At 43.0% G+C, this 16,188-nt stretch overlaps 4 protein-coding genes across 9 annotated transcripts in view; 1 reads left to right on the top strand and 3 right to left on the bottom strand.

The window, feature by feature from the left end:
• The window catches only part of Rhp (GTP-Rho-binding protein rhophilin), a 37,651-nt gene extending 32,576 nt beyond the window's left edge, over positions 1 to 5,075 (top strand). For all 5 annotated transcript variants that reach the window (XM_015170830.3, XM_070211359.1, XM_070211358.1 and 2 more), the window contains 9 exons: positions 227 to 354; positions 1,251 to 1,404; positions 1,485 to 1,943; positions 2,453 to 2,597; positions 2,688 to 2,956; positions 3,042 to 3,174; positions 3,449 to 3,765; positions 3,831 to 3,983; positions 4,054 to 5,075. In XM_015170830.3, the coding sequence (XP_015026316.1) occupies positions 227 to 354; positions 1,251 to 1,404; positions 1,485 to 1,943; positions 2,453 to 2,597; positions 2,688 to 2,956; positions 3,042 to 3,174; positions 3,449 to 3,765; positions 3,831 to 3,983; positions 4,054 to 4,257 (1,962 nt within the window). In that variant the 3' untranslated portion in view covers positions 4,258 to 5,075. The remainder of the gene's footprint in view (positions 1 to 226; positions 355 to 1,250; positions 1,405 to 1,484; positions 1,944 to 2,452; positions 2,598 to 2,687; positions 2,957 to 3,041; positions 3,175 to 3,448; positions 3,766 to 3,830; positions 3,984 to 4,053) is intronic.
• A 215-nt stretch (positions 5,076 to 5,290) lies between these two features.
• On the bottom strand, positions 5,291 to 7,537 carry LOC6632149 (uncharacterized). The gene is made up of 2 exons (XM_002055722.4): positions 7,336 to 7,537; positions 5,291 to 7,252 (listed from the first exon to the last, which is right to left on the bottom strand). The coding sequence occupies exons 1-2, from the start codon at positions 7,360 to 7,362 to the stop codon at positions 5,414 to 5,416; spliced, it is 1,866 nt and encodes a 621-aa protein (XP_002055758.2). The 5' UTR covers positions 7,363 to 7,537; the 3' UTR covers positions 5,291 to 5,413.
• Positions 7,538 to 7,676: 139 nt separating this feature from the next.
• On the bottom strand, positions 7,677 to 12,549 carry LOC6632148 (band 7 protein AGAP004871). The gene is made up of 3 exons (XM_002055721.4): positions 12,222 to 12,549; positions 9,102 to 9,618; positions 7,677 to 8,445 (listed from the first exon to the last, which is right to left on the bottom strand). Exons 1-3 carry the CDS (start codon positions 12,430 to 12,432, stop codon positions 8,115 to 8,117), a joined length of 1,059 nt encoding a protein of 352 aa, XP_002055757.3. The 5' UTR covers positions 12,433 to 12,549; the 3' UTR covers positions 7,677 to 8,114.
• A 1,271-nt stretch (positions 12,550 to 13,820) lies between these two features.
• On the bottom strand, positions 13,821 to 16,050 carry LOC6632147 (uncharacterized). Of its 2 annotated transcripts, none has more exons than XM_015171249.3 (2): positions 15,755 to 16,050; positions 13,821 to 15,681 (listed from the first exon to the last, which is right to left on the bottom strand). In XM_015171249.3, exons 1-2 carry the CDS (start codon positions 15,942 to 15,944, stop codon positions 14,951 to 14,953), a joined length of 921 nt encoding a protein of 306 aa, XP_015026735.1. In that variant the 5' UTR covers positions 15,945 to 16,050; the 3' UTR covers positions 13,821 to 14,950. The 2 variants fall into 2 exon arrangements, with proteins under 2 accessions (XP_015026735.1, XP_002055756.1); XM_002055720.4 differs by having other exon boundaries at positions 13,821 to 15,696; positions 15,755 to 16,049.
• Positions 16,051 to 16,188: the final 138 nt, after the last annotated feature.

A 16,188-nucleotide genomic window follows, 5' to 3' on the forward strand; every position in this document is an offset into this window, starting at 1 on the left:
GACTGGAACAATCGATCGAGAAGTAGGTTTTGGTTTGGAAGCCTTAGTTTTATCTACTACTACTATCATTCTCATATATATGCAAAATCTTACCAATATCGGTTCACTATATAATATAATTGCCATGGCAAACTATAAGGTTAAGTTTGGCTGTGTCTTGGGCAAATAATTCAACTAATTTAACCCCCGAATAAGCGCATTAATTCGATCCTATAATTATTTTCAGGCAACTACAAATCGCAAGCTGCGAGACACTGTCGCTCTGGAGCTGAGTTTCGTCAATTCCAATTTGCAGCTGCTCAAGGAGCAACTGGCCGAGCTGAACTCATCTGTGGAGATCTATCAAAGCGAGAGGTGAGGGATTTAGTGATTAACTGCTCCACTGGGTGCTGCGATGCCCAAAATCCACCTGCGCCCATTTCCCCGAATAATTTGTTGCCATTATTATATTTTTATGCCAATTTCTGTACTCTTTAGTTTTTTTTTCTTTTGTGCATGCAAATGTTGAAATTCACAGCTTTAGTTTTCGCTATAGTTGCCCTCTGCTGCTGTTTGGCTTGGGGTATGCAACAACTATGGGGCGCTACCCAGCTGGGCAGCTGTAATTTTTGCGCATTAGTTTCTGGTCAAGCGCCTTTTTGCGCTGTCTAGTGGAACGAAATCACAGCAAAAAAAAAAAAAAAAAAAAAAAAAACAACAAAGAAAGTGAAAAAGCGTCATTAAATGCACAACTGACAAAAAATACAAATATGAAACAAACAGCAGAAAAATGTATTTCCACAATGCCCAAAAAAATATATAAATACATACCTACATTACGAACTCCAATATTGATGGGCCTATAGTTAGATTGGGGCTTCCAGGGTTGGGCGCACACGAAAATTGAAGATGGGCTCTAATTTAAATATACTTATATACGTCGAAATAGGCAATAGATAGTTAAAGTTTTCGGTTGATTAGATATTGGTATAAATTAGTATAAGAAAGTTAAAGACCTGCTGCAAAAAATTAGTATAATTTAGTTAAAGTGCTTAAATAATTGGCAGTTCTTAAGATTTGAATGATTATCAACATATTTTTAACATGCCAGAATGGGCTTCATCACATTTGCTACTCATACTCTCATACTATAGGCTTGGTTCCATATAGAATGGTTATCAATGTATATTAGATTGGCACAACAATTATTATTTTATATTAAAAGAGATTAAAACATTCAAATTCATTCGCTTAAACTTTCGCCTACACAGTCATGAAGGCATAATGCCGATGATACCGTTGGGCCTGAAAGAGACCAAGGAAATCAATTTTATGGAACCATTTTCGGACTTTATATTGGAGCATTATAGCGAAGAGCCCTCCATATATATGGATGCCATAGCCGATATGACAGACACCAGACAGGTAAATATATAATTTTTTTTTTACAATTTATCGCAATCGAAATTATGCAATCGTTGCTTACCTATTGATTTTCCCGATAGGCTTCCAAGACGCCATCGCGTGACGCTCTTGGCGTGGCACTTCTATTCCGTTATTACAATCTTTTGTATTATGTGGAACGGCGCTTCTTTCCGCCCGATCGCAATCTGGGCGTCTATTTCGAGTGGTACGACTCGCTGACCGGTGTGCCCTCCTGCCAGCGCACAATTGCCTTCGAGAAGGCCTGCACCCTGTTCAATCTGGGCGCCATCTATACACAAATCGGAGCACGTCACGACAGACGCACGGAACGCGGCCTGGACGCTGCCGTCGACAGTTTCCTTCGTGCTGCCGGCATTTTCCGTCACATCTACGACACATTCACCAATGCACCATCGATGGACCTAAAGCCGCAGGTGCTCGATGTTCTTGTCTCGCTCATGTTATCCCAGGCACGCGAATGCCTCTTCGAGAAGCTACAGCTACAGATCGAGGCTCTGGGTCTGACGGAGTCCAGTCATGTAAGTCTGCCAACTTAACGTACATAATTGTCAAAGTGCATCCAAGTATTTAGAGGATCACCAAGCAGGAATTAAGGCGAAGTTTTTGATAATTTTTTTAAGAAACCGATCGGTTGATCAAGCACAAAATATTAGCAAAAACATTTTAAAAATCTTTACAAATGAGTTTGTACTGGCCAGAAGAATGGCAAGAAATGCCAATATAAAACACAAGTTGAAAATTCGTAGTTGTCTTTAGAAGTCGTATCCAATTTCCATTGGCTAAGTAGCCAGGTTTCAATTAAGCAGCTGCTGCTGGAGTTTATTTTTTATCAATCGCATGAGTACGTGAGTCTTGGCCAAAGAGCACTGTGCCAATTGTGGCAGGTGCGTGCGTTACGAGCATAGTTTGTCGAGTCGAGTGACTGAAGCAAAGATTTATCTAGAATGCATGCAGCATTTGAGGCCGTTAGCTGAAATGCGATGACTCTTCTGATGTCATTAGCTGATCATATTACAAACAATTGCAGCTCTTTCGGGACTTGGCCGGCGAGGCGGCACAGCTGTCGCTGGAGTACAACGAGATGCACAAGAACATCCAAGTGAATGACACGCACACCTATCTGCCCGAGTGCTGGGCGGGTCTGGTGCCGCTCAAGGCCGAATTGTACAAAGGTAGGTGTTGTCACAATTCTTGGCCTTGATATTGGCCAACAGTTTGACTACCAATTGACTAATACCAAACCCACTTGCCTGCCAATCCAGCGCTCGCACATCATTACGAGGCGCGGAGCATTGATGCCACTGTGGGCGATGGCGACAATGTCTCGCTGGGCACCAAAAAGAGCCAGACGGCATCATCGAACGAATCATTCATTGGCAATGCGCGGGAGGCACTGCGTGCCACCGAAGCCAGCAGCGAATGCGAGGAGGAGAGCGTCAGCGCTGCTGCCATTAAGCGCACCCACTTGAAAGAAGCTCTGGCTAGTCATGAGGAGGCGCAGCGTTTGCAGCGCATGTGCCGCTACCTGAAGGTGAGTCACTTGCCACGGTGCCTCGCTGCCTCGCTGCCAAATGGCCCACATCTTACTCATGCCATGCCTATTTGTCCGCTTGCAGAATAAAACATCACTCACGCAGGTCATCAAGGAGGCCTACTACAAGACCCAGGAGGAATATGAACGATTCTGCCTGCAAGCGCCGGTCAAGAACATTGAGGAGTGCTATGATCTGATTGAACGCACCGTGGAAGGTAATAATCAATTAAAATAAACATCTTTACGTGGAATTAAGCCCTTAACTCCGTGCTGACCTACGCACAGTCTCTCTGTGCTACGCGAGCAGTCTGCTGGGGCTTGTCCAGGAACATATATTGCGGGCTTCTGATATTATTATTATTCATGCAAACTTTGAACAAAGTTTTTCGCACATGAAGGTTGCATTTTCCGCAACTCCGTCTTAGTCTCTTAAGGTTGCGTTGTCTAACAGTTAGATAAGAAAACCCTTTCCCCATTTATTGTTTGCAGCATCCTCGAAGTTTACGCTGACATTGACGGGTCCGGACTTCACATCGTACAAAGTGGAAGATCCCTTTAAGCGACTGGGTCCCATTGCAATATTCTCTGCACGTCGCCATTGGACAGCGCCGCGTTGTGTGCGCCTGCAAAAGGGCTCGGCCATATATCATGATGCTAGCAGCTACCATTGCCACTGCCCCAGAGGCGATGAGAGTCACGAGGCGGGCTGCAGTCTGTACAAGGAGGAACTAGAGAATTTTGGTTTCCACGTGCGCGGCGATGCGCCTGTGATAATAGCCCATGTGGAAATCAATTCACTCGCGGATGTGAGTATGCCCCTGCTTCAATCGTTGACTGTAGCAATCTGAAGCTCTTTCGTATTCATTCGCAGCTGGGCGGCATCAAGGAGGGCGACTTTATTGTGGAAATAGCGGGCATGGATGTCAAGTGGTATTCGCATCAGCAGGTGGTGCGGCTCATACAATCGTGTGGTGCAGCTCTGGAACTTAAGGTCATTACGCCCATGGATCGTAATTATCTAAAGGTGAGTTCGGCGGCCGCTTATTGCTAGGCACTTGCTTACGTTTTATTTTATTTTTTTAATTTTATTGCAGCCACTGTCGTCGAAGGGCTCCATATCAACGTTATCGGCTGCCAGCTCGTCCGGCGTCTCATCTGGCTCCTCCAGCCCCACGAGCACCACCACCAAGCCTAAGCTGCGGCTCAAGACCTCCGCCAAGACGCGTTTCGTGGGCAGCGTATCCTCCAGTTCGTGGAATCCCTTTCGACGCACACCGAGTCTAGCGAAGATCTTTTAAGTGCTGTCAAATTCATTTGCACTGGGGATTTCTTATTTTAAGTTATGCTTTAATTTCCGCAGCAGTGGCCATTATTTTGCTTCAACGCAAATTGGATTTTTTTTTTTTAATATATATGATACATATATATATATATATAAACATGTACTTATATATGCTATTACCTAGTAGTCCCTGCTCCGGCCAATTATGACTTGGCAACTGTAGTTTTTAGCTATGCCCCCACTGAATTCCATTTATTTTCCGCCAGCATGGAAAATATCTGTGAGAATGCGAATGTACCAGGCATAACTAGCGGCATTCCATATGTCTGCCTATAATATATATTAATGCAGTGCCCTCCCCCCCTAAACGGAATTGGAAATTCAGTATATTATTTACAGACATTTTGTGCAAAATGTGTTTAACACTTGAGAGAGAAATAGAGTTGACAGTAAGCGCCGTATATCCCAAAAAGTATTTACATATTTCATTAAATGCATGCATGAATACAATATGCATACATATATGTATATGTATGTATATATGCATATATATAAATTATGTAATTTCGACCTACAACATGCTATGCATTATGTATATTTTAAAGTGTTTTATCTAAGTGTATCGACATTGAGTTACTTTTACGCACATTTCTAATGTATATATGTATATTATTAAGTCACAATTATTTTGTATACATTTTATAAAAGCCATTTTATACAACAAACATACATACTTATGCACAATACGTACATAGTGGCACGTATTGGCGAGTACATATTTTATTGCATTGATAAAATATTTATTAATAAATTTTTTTTGTGTGTGCAAGTCAATATCTATGTTTCGGCAAATTGTCATGCGGCTTTTCTTTTATGGAAAATCAAGAGCTTAACATACAACATATTAGTATGAACAGTGAAAAATTACGTAAACGCCAAGCTTGTTTACAATAAAAGACTTTTCATGAAGGAACTTATTAGAAAGGCCCCATAATTTTGTTGATCAACTGAAACTGAGGGTATGTTTTCGAGGAAATGTTTTTACCATCTTAACAATTAACCAATAATTTATTTAAACTTTAATTAAAACATTTCTCTTGCTGTAGAGTAAACTTTGTGCTGTTAATGGAGCGAAGTCAATGAACGGGTAAATCGCTTAAGGTGTTGCCTACCTAGTTCTTTCTTACGTTCTCCAGGGTCTCTTTCACCAACTTTGGAATGCTGTCAAGTTCCTGCACCAGCAGCATTTGTTCAGCTAAATTGGCTCTATATATGCGCTGTACTCGGCGTATCATTGGCGCTGTCACCATGGTATCGATCATATCCTTGGCACTTAGCTTGAAGCCATCCACGATCATTGTAGGACCATCATCATTCGCGTTTTTGTTGGGCGTCACTGGGCTATTCTTAGTGGGACTGGTCAAGCCCAGCGATGGCAGTTGGTGCTCGTGTTTTATGGTTTTTGGCGGATCGTTCATTTCGTCCTTACGTTCCTGCGTCTGTTGCGTGCTGGCGGAGTCCGTAGTGTACAGGTCAAACATTCTTGCCATATCCTCGTTCATTTGAATCAAGGCCGAAGTGGAATCGGTTGAAGTGTAGTCAAATTTAGTTGGCTTTTTAAAGTAGAGCAAATCAACCAAGCTGTCGCGTTTTTTGCCACGCTCCACGCTCGAATCATTTGCAAACCTTGCATTCTTGTACAGCACACGACCTCCGCTAGGGCCAGGGTATTGACTCGACTTCGGAGCACGTCTAGGCTGCTGCTGTTGGGACTGTGGCGTGCAGTCTATGTCCAAATGTCTACTGGGTGCCACAAATTTGGTTTGATTACGCGCTTGCTGCGGATCCTCCTTAGTAGTATTGCCATAAGCCGGCACATGTTCGGATCTCGGATCCAGATCTTTATTTGGTAGTGAAGGCACGTCTTTGACGACATTGCTGTAGGTGCGCTGATGGCCTGAATGATTCTTGTGATGGCTAGGAGCAGGCACTTCCTTGGTTGATTGAAAATTTACCTGTTTGGCATTACGCTTTGGAATGTAGTCTTTCGTTAATGGAATAGGCAACTCCTTGCGGTAATAATCCTTTGCAGCGGTGTCCACGGTAGCCGGAAACGGAGTATGCAACTCCTTGGCCCCGTTGTTGGTAGAGTGCAAGCGATAATCCCTTGGCAGACGCAGATCCCCAGGTGATGTCTGGTGCTTGGCAGGTAAATCGCGTCTCTCCATCGGCTCGTGCTCATCTCCCATCCGCTGGTGCTGCTGCTTGGAACGTCTTTGACCGAGTCCATCCATTGCCAGAGTCGGCAGCTCCTTGTGTGACGTCTTATAGCTGTTGTACTGCTTCTGACAATCCCTGGGAAGACGGCCCTCGACAGGCTCGGCAGGCGGCTCCAAGCATTCGTTGTATCGCTGATGACGTTGCGGAATAGCTTCTTCCGTTGGCCGAGACGGCGTTCGCAGCTCCTTGTTCATGTTGCCGCATGTAGGCTGATAGCAAGACGGCCTTTCGTAACGTTTCGGCAGCTGGCCTGCACCTGACGCTGCGGGAATATCCGTGCCATTCTGCCGAGCATTCTGGTCGTTTCGCTCGAAGCTCAATTGCTTGCGACTTCTTTCAGTCTGGCCCTCGGGCAACTCGGCGTTGGTTTTCTGTAGCGGCTGTTTGCCGTACTGTTTTCGATAGTCACTTAAAAGGAGGTCCTCGGTTGGATCGTTTCTTTTGTAACGCTGATAGCTGCATTGCCCGTCGGGTTGGCTGAATTGTCGTATTGAGCCGTCGGTCTGCTGAGCTGTCGACTCTCTGTTGCAGCGTGGACAGTCGTAAAGCAAGGTTTGCGTTGACTTCTCGCATTCAGGTCGCGGCCAATACCGATCATCGTATATGGCTTCGAGGTGTATGCGCGATTTGTTGCCTGCCCTCGAATACACAAGGTAATCATCTTCCGGTTTGTCCACACGACCCATTTGGCAGTAGTTCTGATCATTGCGCGCCTCGTTCGACTTGTTAGTCTGCAAGTCACATGAAAAATGAAAAAAGGACCTGACGACCTCCGGCATGCCGCCGAACATTGAATAGGTCCCGCTTTACTTACCCGACGATTATAACAACCTTTATCCATGTACAAAATAAAATGTTATCATGAACACAACTATTTTCGCTACAAAATATATACAAATATTTAGAAAATAGAATAGGAAAAGGTAAACAGCGTTTCAAAAAAGTTCAATTTGGAGTCTTTGTAAACAACTCTTGCCAATAAATGTATTTTTGGGAAAATGTAGTCTGTAATCGCCCGACTCGTTTTAGTTATATCAGAGACTGACGAAGTTTTTAAAAGCTGCCTCCTTTTATATGCACAATTTAAGACGTTTATATCGAACCTACTTAGATGGTAAAAATTGGGATCTTTTTTTGACTTAACATATCGCCATAAACAAAAGAACCTGAGTTTTGGAAATAATAATACATTTTTAATAAGGCAGATAAAATTTGGTCGAGAAAAGCAAATAAGCTCAAGAGAATTATGAACAATTCAATAAATAATGTTAAAAAAAAATGTGGCTTTTCTAAAATATAACTTACAAATAATTGCTATGATTCCCACATAAAGGCCAACCAGTCGGCTCTCGTCAGGCAGACAAGAACCAGAACACAGCATTTGGAACAAATGAAGTCCATTGTGGAGTGTTTCTTGTTTCGCCAGGGAACACATCGGCACAAGACAGAGAAACCTTTCCTGTCCGGTTCCACTTATAACAAATAGCCAACAATGTCGTCATCGTCGTCCACGTTGTTGTCTCCAGCGATTTGCCGGCGCAGCTCGCAGCGACCCAGTGCCTCCAGGTACGGCTGCAGCACCGACATCGAGCGTCACTGATGATGCTGGTGCTGGTGCCTATGGAGCTGCGCATGGGCATTGGCCGCCAGTTGGTTAGAAGAGTTGAGAAATGGCGTTAGCAGCTCCATGGGCAGAGGGAAAATAATTGTCGAGTTCTTTTCCGCCGAGATGCTGCTCAGCGTCTGCAGATACCGCAACTGCAATGCCGACGGACTGGCCGATATGATCTCTGAAGCTTCCTTGAGTGCACGCGAGGACTTCATCTCGCCCTCGGCGGCAATCACTTTGGCTCGCGCCTCCCGCGCAGCCTCCGCCTCGGCGGCCATCGCCCTTTGCAGCGCGGTGGGCAGCGAAACGTCTTTTCTGAATTGTAAAGAGTAGAATGAAAATCCATTTTTTAACTTCACCAAACTCGAATCAATGCCAGCTCTTTTTATGCTCTTGCGAGAGGGTGCTCTAAATTTGTCACGAATCTGCACTCAGAAAAAAAACAATCTAGTATAGCCCATAAAAGTTAAAATTCGGCTTGAAATAGGGGCCGAAATCGCCCTCGTTTCTAAAAAAAATATATTCCTGAAAGCAATTTGTAACTTTTCTAAAAACAAGAAACAAATGTCTATAAAACTAGAAACCATATAAAATTTTCTTCAATAAATTTTTGTTTGTTATAAATCACAGCTCAAAACTAATAGATGAAAATTTGAAAATGTTTTTTTAAAAGGAGAACTATATGAAACGCTTTACTCAATTTTCAAATGTTCAGATAGATTTTCGTTTAAGGCGATTTTGAGCCTAGTCCCCCAGTCAATATAAAACTTTCCATGCGTCCTTCTTTCTGCTGTAGGCACCACTTATATTGGAATCAGCCTTAAGGTCCATTATCCTAATTAGCTCTATATAAGGAATAGCTCGAAACATTTCTTTATGCGTTTTTGTTTCAAACTGAATTGCAAAACCCCATGAATGCAGACTATGCTTAGAAGGCAAGCCAGAGAGAACCTTTCTTTCTTGTTGCTTACATTTCGACACGTTCCACCTTGACGCCCCAGGGATCGGTGGCCTCGTCCAGGGACATTTGCATGGTATGCGAAATGGTCTCGCGTTCGGTGAGCAGCTCGGAGAGGTTCCGTGTGCCGAGCACATTGCGCAGCGTCGTGGCAGCCAGCAGGCGTGTGGAGTGACTATAGTTGGATACCTGAATGACAGCCTTGAGTGGATCACTGATGCGATAATAGACGACCGCATCGACGGTGACAGTCACCGAGTCCTTGGACAGCACCTCCTGTGGCGGCACATCGAACGAGACGGTGCGTAGATCCACCGGATAATAGTCATCCACGCAGGGCAGCACAAAGAAGACGCCTGGGCCACGGGCACCACCGCTGCGCAGCCGACCCATGCGAAAGATGACCGCACGCTCGTACTCGGAGACCACCTTGAAGCAGATGAACACCGAGAAGGGAAACGTCAGAATCATGATCAGCACCGATATGGCTGTGGCCAGCAGCTCCACACAGCCCATCTCATCGTTTTCGGCTGGAAAAACAAGTTGAAAGGAGCCACAGCATTCGTGGCAAACATTAATCGCAAAATTTCACAAGCAATTGAAAATCAATTGAAGGCACATTTCATGACGTGCCGTCGTGAGACCATCAGGGCGAGGGGTTAGCGAGGGGGTACGAGCGGGTTGTGCCGTCTGCCATATGTGCATTGTGGCACTTGTTGCTGTTCAAATGGAAAACGCAAATGTTGTTTTATGCTGCCTCGGATTTCCGTTTGTTGTTCAACTGAAGACTGACAGCAACTGATTTTTAATAAGAACGGGCACAGCACGACCAGAGATCAGACGGAATCGGCCAAAACACTTGGCCATTAATCATGGCGGCAACAATATTGTTTCTATTAATATGGATTCAATTAAAAACAGCACTGAATCTAACTACTGGGGCTCTCTGCAAAACAGCTACAAAAAGCTGTCCTCGTTAGATGAACTCGTCAAATGAGCCACTCATTTGGGCAACTGAAGAGCAAGGATCGAGTCCATCTGCCATCGAGCCCAACCAAGTTTGTCTCACCATCGTCAATCAGATGAGAATCACTATGCCATGGAAGTGTCATAGAAATAATCGATCGAAAATGAATTACTTGAGTTTAGCAATTCTATTATTTTATGCGAAATATAATCGGGCTAATATGTAGTGTGGCATTATAGAAGAAATCGTATTTGGATTTTCTTCAGTTTCTTAGTTGCAATTATTCCAAAATCAATTTAGTCTCTAGAACATAAAGTAAAGCGGAGTAAGAGCCTGGCGCATCGGACTATCAAGAGAAAGATCGCCGGTTCAAATGCTGCCTCAATTGTCAAAAAGTATTAGCAGAGCTCATTACGGAGATAAAAAGTGCAGCATCTCAGGGAAGATCGCACAGATCAGAGCGTAAATGCAATAAAACTGAAAATAAGTGAAGTTTTATGGCCAATTTTTAGGGCCACAAGCAAAATTAGCTTAAAGCAATTGGTAAAACAAATAGTATTTGATCTTCAAGAGCCATGAGGTGCGCATGTCGGCATATTGTGTCTAACTACATAAGTAGGCATTTGTTTATTGCTAAATTAGCCACTGGCCCATATCTGTACACATGAGCACCTAAGTACATGTGTGTATACATACATATGCCCGTAATCGTGCGTATTGTTTATGTTTTGGTTAAAATTTCAACGAGTGCTGGCAGTTTGAACTAATACCCAGCCCAGAGGTAGCTAAACAATCGCCTTGGGGGCCAGGCCAGGCCAGGCCAGGGCAGGGCAGGCCATTTGGAATGTTTATGTAGTACGAGTAGATGGTAGCCAATAGTCAGTCTATAGACGGGGAGCAGGGTTATTTTCAGTTGGGCTTTTGTTTATCTTATAAGTTTCGACAATACGAATTTATATCCCGTATCCGTATACGGATCGGTGCGTCGCCTTGCGACGCGTCTGTTATTTATTTTTACATGTCGGCGCACAGTTTATATTGCATACTTCATAGGTGGTCGCTCGAGCTGATCGATACAATTCAATATGGCACTGGCATCGACATCTAATGAATCATTTTTATCTTCGACCATTGCGGGACAGCGAATCGTTTTACCGCCCGTTTGAATTATGATTTTCCGTTCACATAAATACGGAATTTGTGGATACTATATGTATCTTTTGTAGTTGTATCTTTAGTCAGCCATGAACTAAACAAACGATCAACATGCACTGCGAAATGCGGCCAAACATTTACAAATTTACAAATTAGTCTCCATTTTACTTAGCAAATATTATAGAACTGTGAACTGTGAAGAGGGACAGAGAGATTTTTGTGAGCCGAACGGAAGAAATCTTTATAGATCAAGCTGAAGATTAAACCAAGCCAACATATCAACAAACCTTGATATGTATTTAAAACAGTTTATCCTGTATGACAGATGGACTCACTGTGAGAACTGTAAGAACTGTCAGAGCAGATCGCATGCAATCCCAAAAGATCAAACTGTAGACTTGACGAATATATAGATCATAGCTTCAGAGTATGAGATTTGTGTGAGCGAAACGAAATAAATCTTTATAGAGCAGGAACTGTAGATTATTCCAAGCCCATTTGAATGGCATATCTATTTAGCTACATATAATGTATGTAAAACAGTTTGTGATCGACTCACTGTGAGAACTGTAAGAACAGCACGGAAGAAATCCCAAAAGAACAAGCTGTAGACTTGACAAAGTCCATATGAATGCTATATCTATAGAACTATATAAAAAGTGACATATAATCATATTTTTATAAAACAGTTTGTCCTGCTAAACCGACTGGTTGGCTTATTGATTGAGCCGTACTGTGAGAGTCGTAAGAACCAAACGACAGAAATCCGAAAAGATTAAACTCTGGACTAGACGAAGCCCATTTTAATGCTATATCTATAGATATATATACTGGACTACTTGTCTACTGGACTTACTGATTGACTGAAGGACGGACTGACTCACTCACTGATTGACTGAGTAATTGACTGGGTGACTGATTGGTGATTACCCCAATTCAAAGCGTAACACAATTAATTTGAATAAACAATTTTGATTGAAATTGAAGAATATGTTTCTTTGGAGAGCTTACAGGTTTTAAGTCCCTGGTAGGGATGTGTGGTGGAGCTGATCTGCACCGTGTGCTGCTGCTGCTGCTGTCCATGATGATGGTGTTGGTGATGGTGCTGCTGCTGCTGCTGCGGGCTCAGGGTATCCGGCGTGGTTTGTGTTTGTCCGGTGCCTGTTCCGGGTGCGTTTATGTTAAGGCGCGTGCGATGCTGATGCGGTGAGGCAGGATGCATATTGAATTATGGGATAGCTGCTGCTGCTGCTGCTGCTGCTGTTGCTGCTGCTCTGATCGGATGATCGGAATCGATAACAAAGCGCACGATGAGCACGATGAGCACTGCACGCGTCCAGCGCACGTTTCCAATTGAGCAGCGGGCCGCCAGTCTCCAGCGTCGAGGCGAGGCAGTTGTTCGGCTCATTTCACACGTTGCCGATTACGGCGCCTTCGTCCCGCATCCGGCTAAAGAATTTCAATAAACATATATACACACAAGCCGTAGAGGCGAGCGGCAGGGGCTGCAGCGTTCATTTTCTTTTCTTTTTGGATTTTCAGTTTTTGTTTTCTGTTGTTTAGATTATTAGAAATGAACGAACTATGTGTTCTATGGAGATGGAGATAATTTATAAACCACTTCAGCAACAGCAAAAAATTGCTTTGCTCTTGTCTTCTCTTGGGGGCACACTGAGGTGGCAGGCGAAGACGCTGTGTCGGCAATCAAGCATGTTGTTGGACATTTGTCTTAATCAGGGAACAGCCGCTGGTGATCCACTAGCGAGAAAAGGTCAGGTGAGTTACATAATTTGACAACTATGTTGCACACGAAGTCAAGAGCTCTGCAGTTTTGCTCCAATTTTATAATCCTGAGAGTCAGGGAGTTTCTTTAAAATTTGGTCTTGGTTATCTTTAAAAACAGAACATTTTATATAGACATATTATTTAGTATTCCTATGTTTTGCGCCTCTTAAGGATGTATCTCTGATCAATATATATATCGCCCAGCTACACGACTTTCACAGCCTCAAGTACCATTAAGAGCTTATACATATATTTATAATGTACCTAAATGAACCATATTTAATTTTTATCTCGGTATCACTTGATCCCTGAACCTTTAGTCTCCTTCCATCTCCTGCACCGCAGAGAGGCGAAAATCTGTTTCCTGAGAATCACATAGAAAGGTGGTAGTCCTCTTTTTTTAATGGTTTTTTCTTATATACAATTATTTAGTTAAATCATAAAAGGTAATGTAATTAATACTGTTTTCGCATATCCATACATTTTTTTAACATCTTCCAAATATCAAAATAAATCTTCACGATAATTAATAAACATTCAATTTGATAAATGGAAAAAATCTCAATATCTTTACTGGCCAATAAGTATTCGCAATGACAATTGCTCATTACTTGAAAAACGTAAGTATTCCGGCTGCTCAAGTTGGCAGTGCGTGTTTATTTTCCAGAATATAGGAACAAAGAACATGCCTCAATGGCCCAGTGAAATCGTTCTCCCAATGCGTTTATAATGTTTTGTTTACATTTGTGTTGGGCTTGTTTCGTGTTACGCCTGTTTCACGTATCCCATTTGGCTGCCAAAAGGCATATTGAATAAACGTTCGTATTATTATTGGTTACACTGCATTTGCTTTATTGTAATTATTCCGTTTATAACAAATTATTATGTAATAAATGCGCGCTTTGATTTTTTTCTGGCTATACCGACTGCATTTTGATTTAGATTTTTTTTTGTTTGAAAGTGGCATAGATCAAATGCTTTGCCAAATAGCTTTCGAGATTACAGAGTCCATCAGCGAGTGTTGTTACCAGATACAGTTACAGATGCACTGATGTAGATATATATATTATTTACACATGTGGTGGCTATATGTGTACATGTGTACATAATATATATGTATGTTTGATACAGCATTATTAAGAGCTGAGTTGGTAAGGCACATTATGGTTATAGTATAGTGTACAAATATTTTGTATAGTAATTTTAATGATTGATTGCTAATTGCGCCTCAAGTTCCTTCTTTTCTTTTTTTTTTTTCAATAGTATCTACAACTTGGTTGAAAGGTATAAATGTATATGCAGTTTTTTTTTCTTTAGATATAGACACACATTAATCGAAATGCATAAACATAATTTGAACCCATGTAATCAAATGCTAGCAATATTTTCATAAAAATCAGTTTTTAACTTTTCAGTTTTTGCGCTACGTTCGAATCTTATCAAATTATGCAATTTGGCCGCTACGAATATATATATATATATGTAAATGTGTGTATGTATATATTCTTAGAAATTACTATTGCGTTTTAAAGCTAACACATATTTGTGCAGCATGTGTGTACACACGCGCGCGTACACACACCTACATAAACATTTCATCTAGTGTTTTTCTCAATGTTTTAATTGACTGAGCAATGTGTATATTTAGCCAGTGCCTCTTTCTCTCCCTCTCGCTTTCGCTTTCTCCAACCGCTTGCACACATTCCTCTAGCTATCCTGCTCGCGCAATTGTTCTGTTTGCATTCCATGCAAAATAAGAAATATAATAATAATAATAATAATAATAATAAACTTAACAACTAATAATCTTTCCAATCATTTGCTTTGCTTTATCAAATTCTTTTGCGCTACGGCAGCCGCGTGGCAGCAATTGATAAACAGCCCACACCGTCAATAGCTCCTCCACCACCGCTGGCAGCTCCGTTGCCGTGCCGCTGCTGCTGCTGGCGCCTTCGTCAATCGTTGTACATGCCGTCCACCAGGAAGTCCATGCGCCTGTAGTGGCGCGTTGTCCACAAATCCCGAAAGCGCCGGTACATAATGATGAATACGGCTATGGCAAGTGGCACAGCTAGCATTATTGTTACAATGGGCACAATATACTCATTCTCGCCGCGATTGGTCAAGCTGCTGCTCAGCTCCTGCACGGGCAGAACGTGTGGTGCAACGTTGCCAGCGGCCGTGGCAGCCGCATCCAGCTTCTCACCCTCGAGCTGTATGTCCATACTGCTTGTCACGGTGGGCTTTTTGGGACGCATTGTCGTTGTGCTGGTTGTAGTTGTTGTGCTCGTTGTTGTTGACGTGGTGGTCGTGGTCGTGGTGCTGCTGCTACTACTGTTGGTGGCGCTGGCATTAATATTAGCTGCTGGCGTCGTGATAGTGCTGCTGCTGCTGCTGCTGCTGTTATTCTCCTTCTTGTTCTTGTTGATGTCACTCAGCGATACACCATCGGCCAGCATTTTGTCCGACTTGGCCGTTGTATTTGTCTGCTTTGTTATCGCCGTAGCTGCTGTCGATTTGATTACCTGTGGTGCTTGCGTCGTCGTCGTCGTTGTTGTTGTTGTTGTTGTTGCGTTCGCTTTTGGTGTCGCTTGCACTGTGGCGGTATCCGTATTGGTAACGCCGCGTGCGAGCACCACGGCATGCTCCTCCGTGCCGTTGACCTTGGCCGGCATGTCCTTGTCCACTTGCAATTGGTTGGCTACCGCCGTTGAGTTAGTAGGATAAAGCTTGATTTGCACACTTTGTTATTACATTACCTGTGGCTGCAACTGTAATGGCACTGGAACCAGCACCTGTGTCTATGGCAGTTGCTTTGCTGGTTGGGCTAACCATTGCCAGTTTGGTCACATTGGAGCTAGCTGGGCTGCCAGTTGCGGTTTCATTAGTTCCTGCCAGCACCATGGCTGTCAGCTGCACTAGCAGCAGCAGCACCGGAAGCACGTTCATTTTGCGTGATGCAGTCGAGTCAAATGTGCTGTTGTTGCTAAAATTGGCAGCAGATTGCTTTTTGCTTTTATTTGGAATTTCTTGGAGATCGGCTACAGTGGAGATGGACAACTATCCGATAGTTGATATCGATATATGCCTAAGGCGCTAAATGTATTTAAAATACCGAAAAAACTTGCATGCCAATTCAGCTTAGCTCAATTTGAAGCGCAGTTTCAAATATATTTAAAGAAACAATATCAAA

The sequence above is a fragment of the Drosophila virilis genome, chromosome X (genome assembly GCF_030788295.1).
Source record: "Drosophila virilis strain 15010-1051.87 chromosome X, Dvir_AGI_RSII-ME, whole genome shotgun sequence".
Classification (NCBI taxonomy): domain Eukaryota; kingdom Metazoa; phylum Arthropoda; class Insecta; order Diptera; family Drosophilidae; genus Drosophila; species Drosophila virilis.